Raw genomic sequence first — 18,116 nt, forward strand, 5'->3', positions numbered from 1 at the left:
TTTCCTCGAACTGTTTTAAACGCAAACACTTTAACACAACTACAGAAAAAAACATTTGGATGCAGTTTTTCTTGGTAAACCATCCATTTTTTTTTCTTCTGAGCGTTTAAACTTGAAAGAACGACTAGAAAAAAAAAGATAAACCCAGACCTGTGTAAAAGCAAGCTTTTCTAGAGACTCTTCCAAACAGCATAAATTCTAGCACACTCCGCTTGTTTGGTTGACAACAAGTGACCACGTGTGTTGCCCAACAAGCTACAGGATCCTCGAGTCCCCCCGATCTCCCCACATCGGGGAGGCGTAACGGAGTGGTTAAAGAGGAGGAGGCGACGTTGTCTGAGAAACAAGATAAAGACGTCATCTGCATCCGCTGTTACATCCTTGCCTTCGATAGGACCCCCCCCCCATCCATTCTTTTTCACTTGACTGAGGAGAACGCAGCGTTTATCATGTGAAATGGACTCAGAATCACCCTCCCACCTCCCCGCCATCCTCTTGTCTGCCCCCCCGTGCCAAACGGCGTGGTTCATTCCTCATGTTCACTGTGTGTGTGTGTAGTCAAGCCACAGTGAGCCACCAGCTCCCCCCCCCCCTGCTCCCCAGGCGACGAGAAGGATGCATGCAAACCACGCACGGAGCACCTTCTGCCGCACTACAACTTGACGCTGGATCGCTAACCGGGGTGAGTACCACCTTTCCGTATTTTTATTCATCCCCCTCCTCTCAGGCTTCTAACGAGTTAAATATGTTGTGTAACAAGTGTCTTGTGATGCCGGAGTGTTGAGGAATCCTTGCGGGACGTGGCGACAGGATTATTTACAAAGTTGTTGCATGACAAGTTTTTGCTTGATTTTTTTTTTCTTTAAAGAAAAAAAATAGAGGGAGGGGTGAAGGACATCACGACACAACTTCAGTGATAACTGCACAATATAACAAGCTGTAATGCACACAAAAAAATGCACAAATTGTTTGCAATAGTGCAGAAGTGAAAAGATTTGTTTTTTTCCTTTTGCACTTGCTTTCTCAAGTTATTAATTTCAGGGTCTCAGTTGGCAGTGATTTTCCTCCCATGCTCCAAAAACATGCATTCATTGTGTTAATTGAAAACCACAAAATTGTCCTTAGGTGTGATTGCAAGTGCTGCCTTGTCCGGTAATTGGCTGACGACCAGTACAGGGTGTACCCTGCTCACCAGTGACCCAAATGAGGACAAGTGCTATAAAAATTGCTGAACAGTTTGTGGTGCTGAAGAACTGCAGTGCACTCTGCTTTGGAACGTTTCGGTTCCCTCTAAGCTAAAAGAAAGGTCAAAATGCAGCAGTACTTAATTTTACATTTGAACACAAAGGGTACAGCAGCACATGTCGACAGACAATGACAATACTCCCAGCATCTATTCTTTATCTTCTGTAAAGACTGACTATTACTGCACATTCCTGACTTTTTTTTTTATTAAAAGTACTTGGGATATATTTCTTGACTCACACTTAAGCATCCTACCAGGATCTTAATCATATAATGCTCAGTAAAAGTAGCATAAACATGTTAGCCACGTTAGCCGCGGTAATTAGCCGCAGTACCTAACTGACAGTGTTACTGAAGCCCACAAACCAGGAAGTGAACGCGATTGGCTGCGGCAGCCAAAGAGTACGAGTCGCAGCGAGAGGAGCCTCCCGCTGCAGGTTGCAAATTGCCCATTAAGGACAAAAAATACTTACCGGTTTTGTCAGATTTGGAGTTTTAAATTACCGTGACTTTCAAAATTGCAACGTATTGCCATTACGCTTATCGGCCCATGCCTAATCACAAGTGGATCGAGGAGGAAAAGAATCGCTCTTTAACACGCTCGGGATAATCTTTCTGATGCATCTGAGAATCTTGCCTGACCCGAGTAATTGGACGTGGGAAATTTGCCATGTTTTGGTCCGATTAATGATACGAATGCACACTCGACAACCAAATTACATCCACACTCACGTTCACTACGGGGGTTTCTGTATTCAGGTCAATTCATACCTGACTATTGTTATTTTTTATGTAACAATCCTCATGTTCAAATGTCGGACACGTTTAAAATGTATCATTGTCAAACCAGGGAGTTTTCAGGACATCTGAGACATCCAATAATGGGACCTTTGATCACATGCTTATCGGTATGAGTCTAATTTATTATGGAAGATGAACATGAGAAACCTGAGCCACGTTCATGCTAATTCAGTCTGGCTGTCGTTTCGTTCATGAGACAACCACAAAGTCCACGGGTAGTCCAATTTGCTGTCATAATTTCTTATCGTATTGCGCAGTCCTTACATTTCCGATCCGAACACACCCCACCAACAGGATCATCACTCGGGATAATCTTTTAGAGTCATCTGAAAATCGGCCTTCCGCTGACTCTGTGATCGAAAGAAACGTTCAAATTTCATTCGGCGTCTCCAACCCAGAGCTGAGCCGACACTTTCCCCCCGTCGCGCGTTTGAAATTCTCATGACGTCGGTGGCCGAGGGGTCTCCTCGGTCCACATGCAAACAAGCTGACGTCAAGCGGACGCGATTATGAGATAGGGATTGCTTTTCGGTGGGTTTCGGCCCTCGCGACAGCTTTCCAATTTCATGGCTGTTAGGTGCGCTAATAGGAGCCGGAACGACGGTGGGCAGAGGGCCTTTGATTGGAGTGCGATGCCGAGAGACGCTGTCATATGTCACAGCCGGCTGCTATTGTTATTACCCGGTGGACCTTATGGATGAGGCCCGGTGAGTGATAGCTAACAGGATCAATACGGCAGCCGGCGTCTGGCGGCTTTGAAAGACGCATGAAGCCTCGCCTCAGGGAACGAGTGAGAGGGAGACGTTTGATATTTTTTCGGAGGGTATTTTTTTGTTGTTTTTCAACAACCTGCCAAGGAATATTCCGCTGATTTGGTATTCGGCAACGGAGCCAACAATTATACCGTAACAAGCAAAGCAATGAGAGCTTATTGATTCAAAGCTCCGAGTTAGATCAAAACCTGATGAGAATACCCGGTGGAGATAATCGTCAACAAAAGGGTTTGTCGTTTTACAGTTTTTTGCATTTCAAATGCTAATTCTGGGGATTCGGTTTCCGAGCAGCGATTCGCGAAATGATCAAACTTTAACGACGTGTTCAAAATGGCTGACTTCCTGCTTAATTCAAGTCCTGAAGGATTTTCGTGTGCCTTGTTAGACAAGGTCCCAGGATTTCATGTTGATGGTTGAAAATGCTGTTGGGGTAGCTATTTTTTTTCGAATGAGACTCCACCCTAAAACAAATAAACGCGATGCCCTGACTAAAATGGTCAACCATGAAGTGGACTTCATGAATTTGTTTTGTTTTTGTTTTTTGTTTGTAGTACATGTTCTTGCGACAACTGTATCTTTTCTTGTAATACTTATACATTTTTTATGCATAATAATCTTATTTATAGTGGGGGGGGGGCGCAAAAAATTTAGCTAGAAAACGTGATTTTTATCATGAGAATTTTGATAAAAATTTCTTACAAGTGTATTTTTGTAAATTGTATTCTTTCAAACTGACCATTTCCTTGTAAGATTACATCATTACAGTTTCATTTTTTTCAAATGGTATTATTTTAAGACGTTACCTCGACTTGCCAATGATGTTGCGGGCAGTGCCATTTTTTCTTCCATTTCCTAACTTATTCAATTACTTCAAAGAAGGCAAACAAGACTATCTGGGGGGAAAAAAAGAAAAGCTCGTCTGCCAACGCGCCCTTTGGCTGTGTCACAATGTAAAATGAATGACTGCATCAATATTACAGGCAAGCAGTTCCATTTAACGGGCCAGGTCAAGGTTACAAGAGGATATTTGAGGACGGATCGCTTATAGATAGCTGGATGCTTAGATGTATGGAAGCTGTCGGCTTGAATATAAAAAGCATCGGGAGTCATGTGACGCGAATTTATAGGCGTGAAGATATGACCTGTGGTGAAAGTGAATGTTAAATGAGGCGTGTCGGAGCACTTGGCGTGAAGTATGGAAATCCCTGCACATTAGCATCATGAAAGGGAAGATGCTCATTTGCTGGTTTAATATGCTAACGCAAGTTATCTAAAATGTTAGGTGGGGGAGGGGGGGGGTGATGCCGGTTGGGGGGACGGATGGCTTTTTTTGTCATGTCAAGTGTAATTGCAATAAAATAAGAGTTTCATCATCATTCATCCTTTTTTTTTCAGGCACTTGGTTGTTTTTTTCCTGTTTTAGACTAAGCTGGAACCCATATAAACACTGTAAAAAATTAACAGTTGTTGAAAGATGATTTATATTGCTTTGTTCTTTTGTTAATGTTAAAAGGATACAGGTTTATGTATATTTCCACAATTTTTATTTATAGTCAGTGTTTAAGTGGAAAGGGGAGGGGCACGAAAAGTTTTCTCTTTCCTAGGGGTGGCTTGGCAAAATATATTTGAGAAGCACTGGCTTAGAGGGAAAAAATAGAAAAGAACTGGCTTCAGCATTCCAATACTTTCATAGTAGCAAGGACATTGCCTTTTGTTCCACAAAACGTTTGAAACTGATTCATTCAAATTATTCAATGTTTCTGTTCAGTGTGGCCTTAATATGCCCCCCTCAAAAAAAACAAAAACAAAAAACTACTCATAGCGTAACAGAATATCGTCATTGATGCAAGTTGAAGGCAGGTGGCGGAACGGGGAGGGATAATAAATATGAATGTTTTTGTTCCCATGGCAAAAGAAGTCCCCAAGTAGTGCTGCAAGGCCTTTTAGCGGTATCTGAAACTGCACTTGAAAGGTTGTCGGCAGCCTGCCTGACATCTCTGGATGAGGCGCTCGAGTGGCTTTTTTGCCATCATGAGAAAAATCGCTAAACGGCCTCTTAAGTGAACGTGCGTACTCAAAAATAAAAAAAAAAATAAAAAAACTGACATTGTCGTCAGGCTCACTGTAAGTCATCAATTTTAGTATGGTGCAACTGGGGCAGGTCAATAATATGTACGGTTTGTGATGTGTTTTCACTAAACCAGACTTGAGATATTGATATATTCACATTCAACACTTCATTCCTTTTAACCCTTGCATTGCTATTTTTCCCCTAATTTTGTCAATGCTTTTAAAGGCCTAATAAAGTAATTTATGATTTTTTTCCCTTTAACCACTCAAATTGTTCAGTTGCATCAGTATGTAGGTTAAATTTATCAACACACACAAAAAAAAAAAAAATTGAAAAATGCTACGGTCTGTCTTTGTAGCCTATGAAGTGACGATGACGCTTTAACACATAGCCATTAATTGGTCTCTACCGCCATCTACCGTTTTGAGGTGAAACACAAGTCAACAAAGAATTTTCTGTTTGCTGACATAGTTTGACCGCCGCTCGAAGGATTGCTGCAAAAATTGCTAGAAAATCAATGCAATAAATCATATTAAAATGCATCTCAAAGTTGTAGTTATAATCGTTTGATATGATCCAAAATTTGAACAATGGTTATTTTTGCGCACAAAATTTCGCACGTCCAGCTGCAATCACTTAAAATGTCGGAATTGTTGCATTTTGAAATTTTACATTTTAATCACCTGTTCCCTAAATAATGTTTCCATTGATTCTTTCATGACATGAAAAAAAAAAAATCTTTCAAATGTCAATGGCAACCCTTACAAATAACTTAAATGTACTTTCACGGGTCAGTTTGACTGTTAGCTTCACTCAGCTTCACATGCTATGACGCACATGATATGATGAAACTACAATTTGACCTTTTTGTCTGCTGGGATATTAAAGTCGAGACCTTAAGGATGTACACTAGTTTATATAAATGTGCGAGAATATATCGTACTCGCATGATTTTTTATCAATATTGTGCGGCGCTACAGTAATAGGGGGTCGACCTTTTTCAATCCGATGCATTTGTCGTACTCCCATTCCTCTTCTTCCAGATGCAGAATGACTCGACATCCACTTTGGAATCGTCTAACATGACGTATCCCAACGGCAGCATAGCAAATGCCAGCGGATCCGCTTCGGAGGCTGAGGCGTACCGCCCGTTTTCGCTCTTCAGCGTGCTAACGCTGACGCTGCTGGCCATGCTGGCCGTGGCCACCTTTGTGTGGAACCTGTTGGTGCTGGTGACCATCCTGCGGGTACGCACATTCCACCGGGTGCCGCACAACCTGGTGGCGTCCATGGCCATCTCTGACGTGATGGTGGCGGCACTGGTGATGCCGTTGAGTCTGGTGCATGAGCTGAACGGACGGCTGTGGAAGCTTGGCCGAGTGCTGTGCCAGGTACGGATTACATTCAGCAAGCTTGCTTTATTTAAAGAAATACGGCAGTAAGTACCATTTACTTGAAAAAACTGGCGTATAATCATGACTTTTTCATAATACCATAATTCCCCAAATAAAACACACCTGTGTTCAAGATGCACCCTTAATTTTAGGGTCAAATTCTGGCATTTTCTGCATAGAGGACACACTAACAGTTTTGGCAACAATGTAAAAACTAAAGCATAACAGAAATTCTAAATTCTATTAAATTCTTTTTATTTTCTTGTTTCCATATCTCTAAGTTAATGTTGCGGGTCAAGTGTGGTTCAAATTTGTGTGTGGTCAGTGAACGCGGCGCCAGTGTGATGTTGAACGCACTCAAAGCACTTGTTTTTCCTTGAGTTCATTTTGGCATAAATACCTGAAGTTGGGCACCATGCATGTTCCATTAAGTTTATGATTGTGTGTATATGCCAAAAGACCACAATTAATAAAAGGAGTCAAATGGAATACCTTTCGGTGTTCACTAACCGGTGCACACATCTTACCTCTCAACTGGATCAGCTGAAGCCATGATGACGTTGACGTGATCCTCTCCGTTTAGTAATATTTCTGTGTGTGAAAAAGGATGATCAGACGTTGGTTCAGCCTGCTTGCTTCTTTCATTGAAAATAAGGCCGCAAGAGCCTCAGCTAACACGAGCTGCTGTTCGCTGCAACAGGCAATGGCTACATCCTCTAGTTACAGGAATTATTGAAAGTGAGATACAGCCGATATAAAAATGCTTATCTGTATATCAAAACCCGGTTTATGTGGCTGACGGATCAATATTCCTCCAATGGTGTCGCGTACGAAATTTTTTTTAATCTTTACCGTTTATAAGAGGCACCCACACTTTTGGCTTTTACTTTGGGAGGGGGGGGGGGGCGTATATTGCGGGGAATTATAATATATACTAATACTCTTTATGCCCATATGTTTTTTTTAATAACAAATTTGTGATTTTTTTTTTTTTTGTGCCATGCCAGGTATGGATCTCCTTTGACGTGCTGTGCTGCACGGCCAGCATCTGGAACGTGACGGCCATCGCCCTGGACCGCTATTGGTCCATCACGCGCCACCTGGAGTACACACTCAAGACCCGCAAGAAGATCTCCAATGTGATGATCGCCCTGACGTGGCTGCTGTCATCCATCATCTCGCTTTCACCGCTCTTCGGCTGGGGCGAGACATACACCGAGGGCATGAAGTGCCAGGTGAGCCAGGAGCTGTCTTACACCATCTTCTCTACCTTCGGCGCTTTCTACCTGCCGCTCTGCGTGGTGCTCTTCGTCTATTGGAAGATCTACAAGGCAGCCAAGTTCCGGATCGGCTCGCGCAAGAGCAACACCATCACGCCGATGGCAGAGGTGAATATTAGCAACACTTGAGCTAATAAAGTTACTATCAGTTAGCAAACTACACCTGAAAGAAAACACACTGTGTGCATGTTAAGGGGGTGTCAAGTTATTTTTTTACGGTAGAATTGACTTTTTTTTTTTCTTCTTCTTCAAATGCATTTCAATGGCCGTCTCCTGCATTTGAATTTTGGCTATTCACGAGTGGTTAACCGCATGATAAATACTATTTTAAACCCTAGAGGAAATTGTATCCCAACTCCAACTTTTTGATGTTTTTGATGTGTGATATTCAAGGAAACGCATACAAAAAAATAACACTAGGAGGCTAAAATATTGCATGGATGTCAAAACATGACAATTTTCAATATGCCACGCTGCTGTGCCTTCTAAATGCTTGCAAAGACGAGGTTGAGAGGTACACACGATAGGTGTTAAATATAGCCCATGTCGGGCTCATTTACTGCCATTCAAAATTGGAACTATAACTTAAATTATACTATGATGCTAATATTTTATTCATTTTGTGATTATTTCACCGCAGAAAATGATTTGAATATCACCCACAAAGGTGTTCGGTCCTTAATCAGGTTCATTTCCCACATGTTGTTTAGGTGTGTAGGCGGAATAGGGTATAAATATCAGCGACTCGGCCTTTGTGCACGTCGCTACTCGCTTATCAGCGCGCTCAAAAGGTTGGACGCTCATCTATCCGTCAAGCACCGGCAAAGCTGAAATGATGAAAATGAAGTCTTTTCACCAAAGGCATCCTAAGTATGTGACTCATCGTTTCTGGGGAAAAGCATATCCTGGAAAATCCAAATTACGATTGAGAAATTTCTATCAAATGATTGATATTGTTCAAGGCTAAATTAGAGGAGACTTTTAGCACTTCCAAGAGAAATTTGACAAATTCGTTTTTTCATAGTTATTCTTTTTTTTTGTCCTCTTGACAAACTGTCAACAAGTAAAAGACGACAAATTCTGAGAAAAAAAAATGATCTTGCTGGATTATAAATTTACACTTACGCGTAAATGTGGTGCAAAATTTACCGCTCATGTCCTCAGCTATCAGACAAAATCTGTGAGTTTGACACAGGGTTGGAAATTTTTAGGCATCCTTTATTTAACAAGTATTAAAAAGTATGTGAATGTAGCGCAATTTACGGCTAACAAACAAGTTAATCGAGAAGCAATAGCCGATCGTCCTCGGTGGCGAGACAAACTGCAGGACCGACACAAGCTCCATGTAATAGTTTTTTCTTTGCCTTACATAAAGCAGATTAAAGTGATATGGATGAATTTTATTTGCATATTTCAAAACTGATCCGCGGACTGGAGTAGCAGCTCAAATACCATATATATTATGTATAATATGTATGTATATTGCTGACTGGTCTAGCAGGGATTCAGCAGAACATCCAGATTACTCATTCGGGGCCCGGTTTGAACTAAGGTTATGTTTTTTTTTGAGAATGTTGTTGCTAAATTGAATTATTAATGAACTGGGACGTTCGTGACCAGAGGTTCGCTATATCAGTTTTCAAATACGGGATGTAAAAGAAAACGGTGTTCCGAAAAAAAATGAAAACATGCGCAAGCCTAAGAATATGCTTATTAATCCAGGTCATTTCATTCTTAGGGCACTGAACCAATTGTAATTGGACCGTTCCGCGTGTCTTAGAAGACTCTCATCCGAGCTGGCTCCATCAGTTCATGCACATCGGTTAGAGAGAAAACTCTAGTGTCAGTGTACTCAAGTAGAAACACTTCAAAAAAAAAGTTCATTTGTGAAGTGATAGAAGTTTAGTACGTGACACTAAACAGCACTAATATTCCCCACTTCTCTCATTCTGATTGGATCGATTTGATATCTTGATGTGGCCGCAGGTAAAAGAGGAGGCACGGCAGCCCCAGATGGTGTTCACGGTGCGCCATGCCACCGTCACGTTCCAGACAGATGGTGACACGTGGCGCGAGCAAAAGGAGAAGAAGGCGGCGCTCATGGTGGGCATCCTGATCGGAGTCTTCGTGCTCTGCTGGATCCCGTTCTTCATCACCGAGTTGATTGAGCCGCTGTGCTCGTGCGACATCCCGCCCATCTGGAAGAGCATCTTCCTCTGGCTCGGCTACTCCAACTCCTTCTTTAACCCGCTCATCTACACCGCCTTCAACAAGAACTACAACAACGCCCTGAGGAACCTCTTCTCCAGGCAGCGTTGACGCAGAGACTGCTTAGCAGACACTGTTCCCCTTGTGTCGATTTTGTGTAACTTCCCAGCCAGACTCCTCAAAAAATGACTAAACATCCTTGTTATAGGACAAAGTGCTTTGGAAACATGCTGGTAAACACTTCAATGCAGCCGGGAATCGGTTCAAAGGAGAGCCAGAAGACATGCAAACGGACAATTTGACTCCTTAGAAAGTCATCTGTGAATGACAAAGGCGCTCATTAGATGTACAAAATCAGTTTGACTGGAGCATACGAGGCAATTATCATGGCTGGGAGCTGACAAATGAAGGAAACCAGACGCGCTCAACTTAATGAAGCCACAGCTGGAGGTACACCTGCACTATCCAATAGCATCAGTATAACTATTTGAAGTCATGTTTCTCCATTAGTTTCACGCAACATGAAATTTGGCAAGTGTTTCTATCTCGAGTAGACTAGCAAATAGACGTAGAAAGAGACCGTATCAAAGGGAAACCAATAAATTAAGACACTAGGGAGCTGAAATTTCACCCAGATAGTGACAGCATGTCCAAGGTCAACATGGCCCATTATCACACTACCAGGAGTGTGCAATCCCTTGGCTAAAATACGAGAATAATGGAGAAGAAAATGAGCCAAAAAATGTCAAAATACTGCACAAGGGTCAAAGAGAGCCTGTTCCTTTTTCTAAAGTCATGTAAATTTGGATGGCATGCTCATGATTAGACCGTAGAACCGAAACCTGAGAAATGCACCAAAGAGATCATATTTGGCAATTTCCTGGAGTCCTTGCCAACAACTATTGTACAATGTTTACATAATTCTGATGACAAAAATGTTCATTTTCCATTTCAGCCAATATCATGGTGGGTTTTTTGTTTTTGTTTTTTTTTTTTACGGACTTTATGATGCTCCACATCCTTTGTACCAATCCTTCCTGCTTCCTTCACACTCTCGCCCTCCCACCATTAAAGCGGCAGTTGGGTGGTCGCCACGGTATAAATTAAAAATGTTAAAAATGATATCTCTTCCGGAGGGTTTGCATCTCTGATAACTGAGAAATTGTGCTCAAGGATGGTCCACTTTAAATGTAATGATTCTATTTGATTTGGTTAACTCCAAACCAAATTTCTAAGACAAATTGCTATGTCACGCTCCTCCTCATTGTCATATGGCTGAATTCAGTCTAAATGTTATCTTTGTAAAAGCAGACTCCTGATGCTGTGCAGGTGTACCTAATGTTGTGAAGTGGGACTGTTCCAAGTGAACACTTCCAAGGAAGGGACATTATTGGATTTGAGATCAAAGACATCTTTGCCATTAGCCAAGGTGTATTTAAATGGTGTCCCACATATTGTGTTTATCCACTTCACTTTGTTTCCCCGTCAGTATTCCCGAGACGCTTTCTCTCACACAACTCATTTGCAACTTCAATCGTTGCGGGAAGCGTCGCGGGAATTTCCATTTGTGCAAGATGGGGGGGAAAAATGACGTACTTCTTAGGTTGACGCGTATTAAAATAAACTTTTGCATGGTATTTCAAACGATTCCTCCTTGTTCTCGTTATTTTACCGCGCACGGCAATTGACCCTAAAGGATGCAGGATGTAATTTGTTTCCTGTCTGCTCGCCAGCTCTATAACTGCATAGATGGCAACCATAAAAAAAAATATTCAGAGTTGGTCTTCTAGTTCAATGCCACATAGCTTGAGGTAAGTAGAAATTAATAAGGGCTGCACGAAGATGCACACAAAATTGGGTTTGTAAAGATGGTATGTGTTATTTATGCCAAAAAAAAAAAGAATCCCTGTGGCAAAACTCAAAAATGATGTTTTTCCAATTATTTTGTCAATTAAATAAGCAAGGCTGAGAGTTACTATAGATGCTAGCATGTTAACGTGAGTTAAGTGGGGTTGAAAACTTTCTATGGGACTACAGAGGTAACTTCAAAATTAAAATGACCCTTGATGAAAATTTACAATTTGGCTCACAATGTCTCAAGTCAAATCAAGAAGTCAGTCGAAAATGATTTGGTGAGCATGAGTTGACACACAAAACAGAAAAAAAAAAAAAAAATCCCCAAAACCCAGAAAGTCTTTTTGATGTGATGCTGCCATTTTAGGGGTGTCACAGTCATTTGCAGATTAAAAAAATAAATAAAAAGTACAACCCACATGCTTTCCTATATCTGCCAAAATTTGAACCACATAAACGAGCGACACAAGGCGAAATTTGACAAATTTTGAAAATTAGTCCATTTCCAAAAGGTTCTTAAAATAATACATTGAACCACGCACAGTCGACAAGATTTTCCATAAGATGTTTCAATATTTCACCATCATTTTCATTTCAGACCAATGGGTGGACATCTCCAAAGTTTGAACAGCCTGAGTTTACTTTGGTTTCATCATAGAGTCATTAAATATTGACTCGTTTAACTATAACCTGATTTTGCAGCATAATAATTGTTAACTCCCCTCCAAATTTTAGTCCACTATAATTACAGGGCATTTTTACACAAATTCTACTAAATTCTCATGAGAACAGTCTGCCTGATGCTTTGCAGGAGAATTAAAATTATTAAGGAGAATCTTACCGTGTTCAGTAGCTCATGTTAAATATGAGAGAAACAAAACCGTGATGGTTTCATTGTGTGTGGACTCTAAAGTCAGATTTGCACATTTTTAAAATTCTGATTCTAACTCAACATGGAGTGTAAAGCTTTAGAAACAAGAGACTTTTTGATGGATACGTTCAAGACGAGAGGCCTCTTACTTCAGGTAGGAGTTCATCTAAATGCCCGGCGTTTTTCCATTACTACGGGGAGATTTAATAAAGCGCCACTAGCACGTGCTATCTCGCTGCTGCAGCCCTGCCAGTCGGCGTCCGCGTTTTTTGTACCAATGGAAATGTGGCACGACTAAACAGATTTAGAAGGAGGGTCGCCGGAGGGCGATGCGAGCTTAAACAGATGAATTTTCAACAGCGGTTTAACCACAGTGTCGGCGCAGTATACACGCAGGCCCCAAATGACCTTAGCGATCTTTGTTAGCTTGGTATTGCGCAAGTTAGCATTTTGGTTCATAAGGCAACAAAACAGCGTAGTGTTACTAACAACATCCATTCAAAGAGGGAGATTTTTTTTCCTGACCTCTCCGCAGTATCTGAAAATACGCAAAACAGTGGACCCCCGCCATACGAAATTAATCCATTCCGAGATTGGAATCGTAAGGCGAAATAGCCGTATGGGGGCAATAGAAACCTATGGTGATTAGCTAAAGCGTGTAAAACCACAGGTAAAAACATAGAAATTGTATATACATATTAAAAATTGGGAACAAAATAGTAAACTAAATGCTACTTATATATATCTAGACAGTTAAATATATAAATAAAAATAGTAAACTAAGTGCTACTTATATATAGCTAGACAGTTAAATAACATTGTAAATAAAAAAGATATAAAGGATTTATTTACCTTTCAGTGATGTGACAAGCTTGTCATGGCCATAGTTCATAATGAGGTTAGCCTATCCTAGCCTAGCCTTCTTCGTATTTCTTGATTATCTCCAGCTTGGTTTCCATACTAATCATCTTACTTCTCTCTTTAACAACATTAGCAATCTTGAGACCTATGGCTTATATAAATACGATATTGCTAGCACTCACATGAGAACAAATCTTTAGCATAACATGTTGCCATCTTGAAACAGTGACACTGAACAATAGCAGACCAGCATCTTAGGGAGTCGTGACGCCGACCAATAGCAGACCAGTATTGTAGTGACGTATGTGCGGGGAGCGACTCATGAGTCACGCAAGCACACTGACCGGCATTTTTGAGAAGAGAAGATGTTTTTGACATTGTAAGATGAAAAAAAAAGTCATAAAAGAGAGACAAAAAAAAAATGTCGTCGTCCATGTCGTGTGGTGAAAAAAAATGTAAGGCAGGGACGTCGTAAACCAGGGGTCCACTGCACTAATATCATATGGAGCACTCTTCATTTATCTTAACTAGAACTTCATCCTTTATGACAAAATGACATCATTATCTTCTGTCATTTTTGGACACTTTAATAATGTCTTTTCAAATCAAACCATGTAAAAGAAACGCCATCATCAAAATGTCAGTACCTCTCAGCGAAATCAGTCTTCTTTCACAATTTTCTTTTGGTTGTGTTTTTTTTTTATTTTGCGACTCGTGTCTCATCGAAGCCACTGTTTATTTGCATGCATATTGTCTCTCTCCTGACCTCTTTACAGCGCTCCAGCAGGTCATGAATACTTGATAAGATTCCAAGTGGGAAGTATGGCCAGTAGCTGAAGCAGATGTTCTTGTGCTGACTTAACATGATCAATGAGGATGCATTTAATTAGCCTATTAATAACTAATAAGATGAAAATGTATTTTAAAAAAAATAAAAGCAGTGTGCAGCAATTACAGCAGGTGATTATACAAACTTAAAAACCCTCATGTAATCTATTTTGAAATTAATGGAAAATGAATCAGACTACAGTACAGACATAAAATTGGTAATAATTGTGCTGTTGAATTCATCCTAGCAAACGCGCCTCCGTATATATGTGTACCTTATTTTGCTTCAAGTCAAAAATCACATCCCTCGTATTCAACCGAGCTAATTGTTGACCAGATAAAGGATTCACAATCGTAATTATTGAACCGAAAGACCTTTAAGAGTCCGACAAATGGCAATTGCGCGGGCAAACGGCAGCCCGATAAAGCTTTGTAACGTGGAGATTGGGGCGGATCACAAAGAGAGTTCATTTAAGGGGGGATTTAATAGTTAGAAAACAGCAGGGCCTCACGGCTTGTTTGTCAATGACATCTCCGACACAATAATAAGAGAAGGGAAGGCAACTCGCTGGAGGAAAGCCACGGCACAGGCAGGTGATTGAAGATGAGCTACGTTGCCATGGCGGCAGGGCAATAGAAGAACATTCTGTCACACAGTAGAGTAAATATACACACACACACACATGTATATGTATATATATATTATATATATATTATATATATATATATATATATATATATATATATATATATATATATATATGTCACGTCACCTATTTGACAAATTCGTCTGGGACGTAGAAATTTGTACTTTTATGTTCGCTTTTTTGGGATGAAATGTAAACCACATATGAGGAATGACATGATAAACCTGAAGATGAAAAGAGGATCACATGTTTCATTGCAAATCCACGCTCCTTGGGCATTAATGCAAAGCAGCATGTTTGGAGGGACTGCAATGTGTTACTGAGAACAAAAAAAATCTAAACAAAACTGAGATGAACCATTAAAATGTCATCAAAATGCATTTAAGGCATAATATCCAAGGCATGGCATGTTTTAATTGGCACAAAAATCTTTCCCATGGCAATAATTTCACATTAAAAGCCACACACACATAGCAACAATAAAACATGCAAAGTTTGGCAGATGATAGCACAGGAATTCATTGTAAGCCTAATGAAAAAGTTGAGGCCAAAGAACCGTTTTCGCCCAATATTAAACTTCCTCAGATTTTAAAGAGTTCAAAACTCAGATGTTTGAGCACAATTGCTTTTTCCAAAGATACTGGTTACTATGGCCACTTGTGCCAAATTTTTTAAACATGTTTTTCCTCAAAACTAGGGGTATTCAAGTGTTATATATCCTGTTAAAGAGAATTTTATGTTTGATTATATTATTCTATAATATCTCCATAGTGGCCGATATAAGCCTGGGTTTGTGAAAAGGCATCACATATCAGGCAAAACGTAAATCAATTTAAATCGTTGAATACATTTTCAAAATATAGTTTTATACGTACATATATGCATATGCAGTATACTGAACACACATTTCTCGCTCATAAGCATCGTCAAGCATTACATCGAGACTTAAAGTAATTGTCAAGTCTCCATCAGCTAAAGCTCTCCTGCCGAGACGTTCACAGACTGGCTCGTAAATCACAGCCTCATTTAGATGGTTAGTCAAGCCCCTCCTGTTGTGTAATGGTGGGTGTCCGGCCTCCGAAACAGGTGGCGCCATTTAGTTTGCCTAACCAAAAGCTCCCTGAACGGCTTGCGGAACTGAAAGTCGTTTTCCTATTTGGAACTTTGGTGGGCGTTTAGATAAACACTCAGGAGATGTTTTTCTGGGGAGAGTGGCTGGGGGGTTTTATTTAGAGAACTGCAGATTACTTGTATGTTATGGAACAATTCTAAGATAGCTGGAAGCCAGGTAAAAGTTTCTTTTTCTGTTGTTGCAGTCAAAACAAAGTAAATGCGGAAAGGCTAGCTAATTGTAAACATATTTCTGTACCTTCAAAATGCGAGTAGTTTTACTATATTTTAGGTTGTTTTTTTTCAAAACAACTCTTTGTGTGAGCGTGGAAGAAATTCATTTACATGTCATTTAAAATTTGCAACGAATTCAGAAACTGCGAGGCAGATGTGCTAACCACGAGTCCACCATTCTGCTAAGTATTAATCAGATAATCATTTGGCACACATATTCCTTTCTGTGGTCTTAATTACACAGATGCTCACCTGCATACTTTGATGCATTTGATGTTGCGCGTTTTTATCGTCCCTCTTAGCCAGTTCAATTCCCCTGAAGAAATACGACCGTGTGAATAACAACAAAAGTGTCATAATCCATCACGGGAGCAGAAAAAGCGGCGTCACAATTCACACGGAAATTTTTTTCCAATGACACAATAGATTTCAAAACAAAGTTTAGTGGCGTTTGCGGGTAACTGATGTGATTTAGTGGCGTTGGCGGTTAGCTGATGTGGTTTTATTCCCTGTCTCACGCACTGCAACCTTACGAGGGAAGAAGAGTGGCAGATTGTTGCTATGGTAGTATGTGGAAGGAACACAGCATGGGAGGCTTAACTGTATGTCTTTTTTTTTTTTCTAATTGAAGATATTTTTATCCATTTACTTTGGCAAGCAGCATCTCTGCAAGCCGTACCATCAGCAACATCTTTTTGGAATACCTGCAGTGATGAACTTGCATTAGCCAGCTGATTGCTTTCCACTTCTTTTTACAGCTCGGTGTGGGAATTATTGAATTAGCATAACGATAGTGGCTCCGCTTTAATGAAACCCACTAATGCGGATACTTGGGCAAAATACGGCATATGACGAGAGGGCGATAGGAAGTAAGCGTTTATAAAGGGGACTCTTATGTATTTGCATTTTACATGCGGATTTTGTTATTTTACACCAGCCAAGGGGCTTTTGTTTTCATTGACCTTATAAAAATAACTACAAACCATTTACATTAAGCTTTGTAATGTGGCCAAGTGCACAAACAGATAAAAGGTTTGCTGTTGTTGTCACTTTTTTTAAACTCATCTTTAATTTCTTAGTGAATGATGTCTAAATGTTTGCGGCCAACAGTCAAATCTAAAGATGTCTTTAATATACAAGTTATTGTCACGCACTGATTTAGAGAACAAATCTTCAAAAAGATGCTTCGATATGTTTAAACAAGAAAAACTCACCTGAGTATTTAAAAGAATCACAAAGTGTGCCTTCACCAAGTCGGTTTAGCTTAATGCTAAAAACAATTTTAAATGCCACAGACAGGCAAGCAAATAGTGTTGTGGCATTTTAATACTTTAAGCAAACGATAACTGAGGACTAATAGTGGAGCAACACATGTAGACAAGCAAAACTATGCACATACTCTATATTCTTTACACTTTGTCAACAATGACTAATATTACTGCAGCTTCAAGGAAAAAGCTAGCTGAGTGAGAGAACTGACAAGTTTTTGTCACGTTCCTGTTGACGCCTGTTCCTGCCATTGGGGCTCAAAGTATTAAAAATGCACTGCTGTGACGTAAAAGTCAATCTAGTTTTTAAAACATCATCCACATCATAAAGTGGACTTAAAAAAATACGGAGATGTGCAAAGTTGTCATCAGGGCAAAAGATGCCTTCTTTGAGGAATCTAAATAAAAAAAACATGTTTTTTTTTATTAACTGTTTAAACCAAAAAAAATTGCATCTATATTTTCCTTTAATGGCTTTAGTATTCTCCAATTCATTTTTTTAACTGAAACAAATCAATAACCTGGTACCACATAGTTCATATTATTATTATTGTTCATCAAAAATAAATTGTGAAAATATTGAATTCATTCACTAGCACTCGACTTTAAAAGGACTTTTGATTTAACTTGTTCACTGACAGTGCAGTCAAAAAAAATTATCTTTGAAGACT

At 40.0% G+C, this 18,116-nt stretch overlaps 1 protein-coding gene across 1 annotated transcript; it reads left to right on the forward strand.

The window, feature by feature from the left end:
- Positions 1–497: 497 nt before the first annotated feature.
- Positions 498–11,395, forward strand: htr5ab (5-hydroxytryptamine (serotonin) receptor 5A, genome duplicate b). The gene is made up of 4 exons (XM_088402076.1): positions 498–682; positions 5,934–6,281; positions 7,292–7,672; positions 9,551–11,395. The coding sequence occupies exons 1-4, from the start codon at positions 536–538 to the stop codon at positions 9,881–9,883; spliced, it is 1,209 nt and encodes a 402-aa protein (XP_088258202.1). The 5' UTR covers positions 498–535; the 3' UTR covers positions 9,884–11,395.
- Positions 11,396–18,116: the final 6,721 nt, after the last annotated feature.

The sequence above is a fragment of the Hippichthys cyanospilos genome, chromosome 19, assembly GCF_059441005.1.
Source record: "Hippichthys cyanospilos isolate Australia breed blue-spotted pipefish chromosome 19, RoL_Hcya_1.0, whole genome shotgun sequence".
Classification (NCBI taxonomy): Eukaryota; Metazoa; Chordata; class Actinopteri; order Syngnathiformes; family Syngnathidae; genus Hippichthys; species Hippichthys cyanospilos.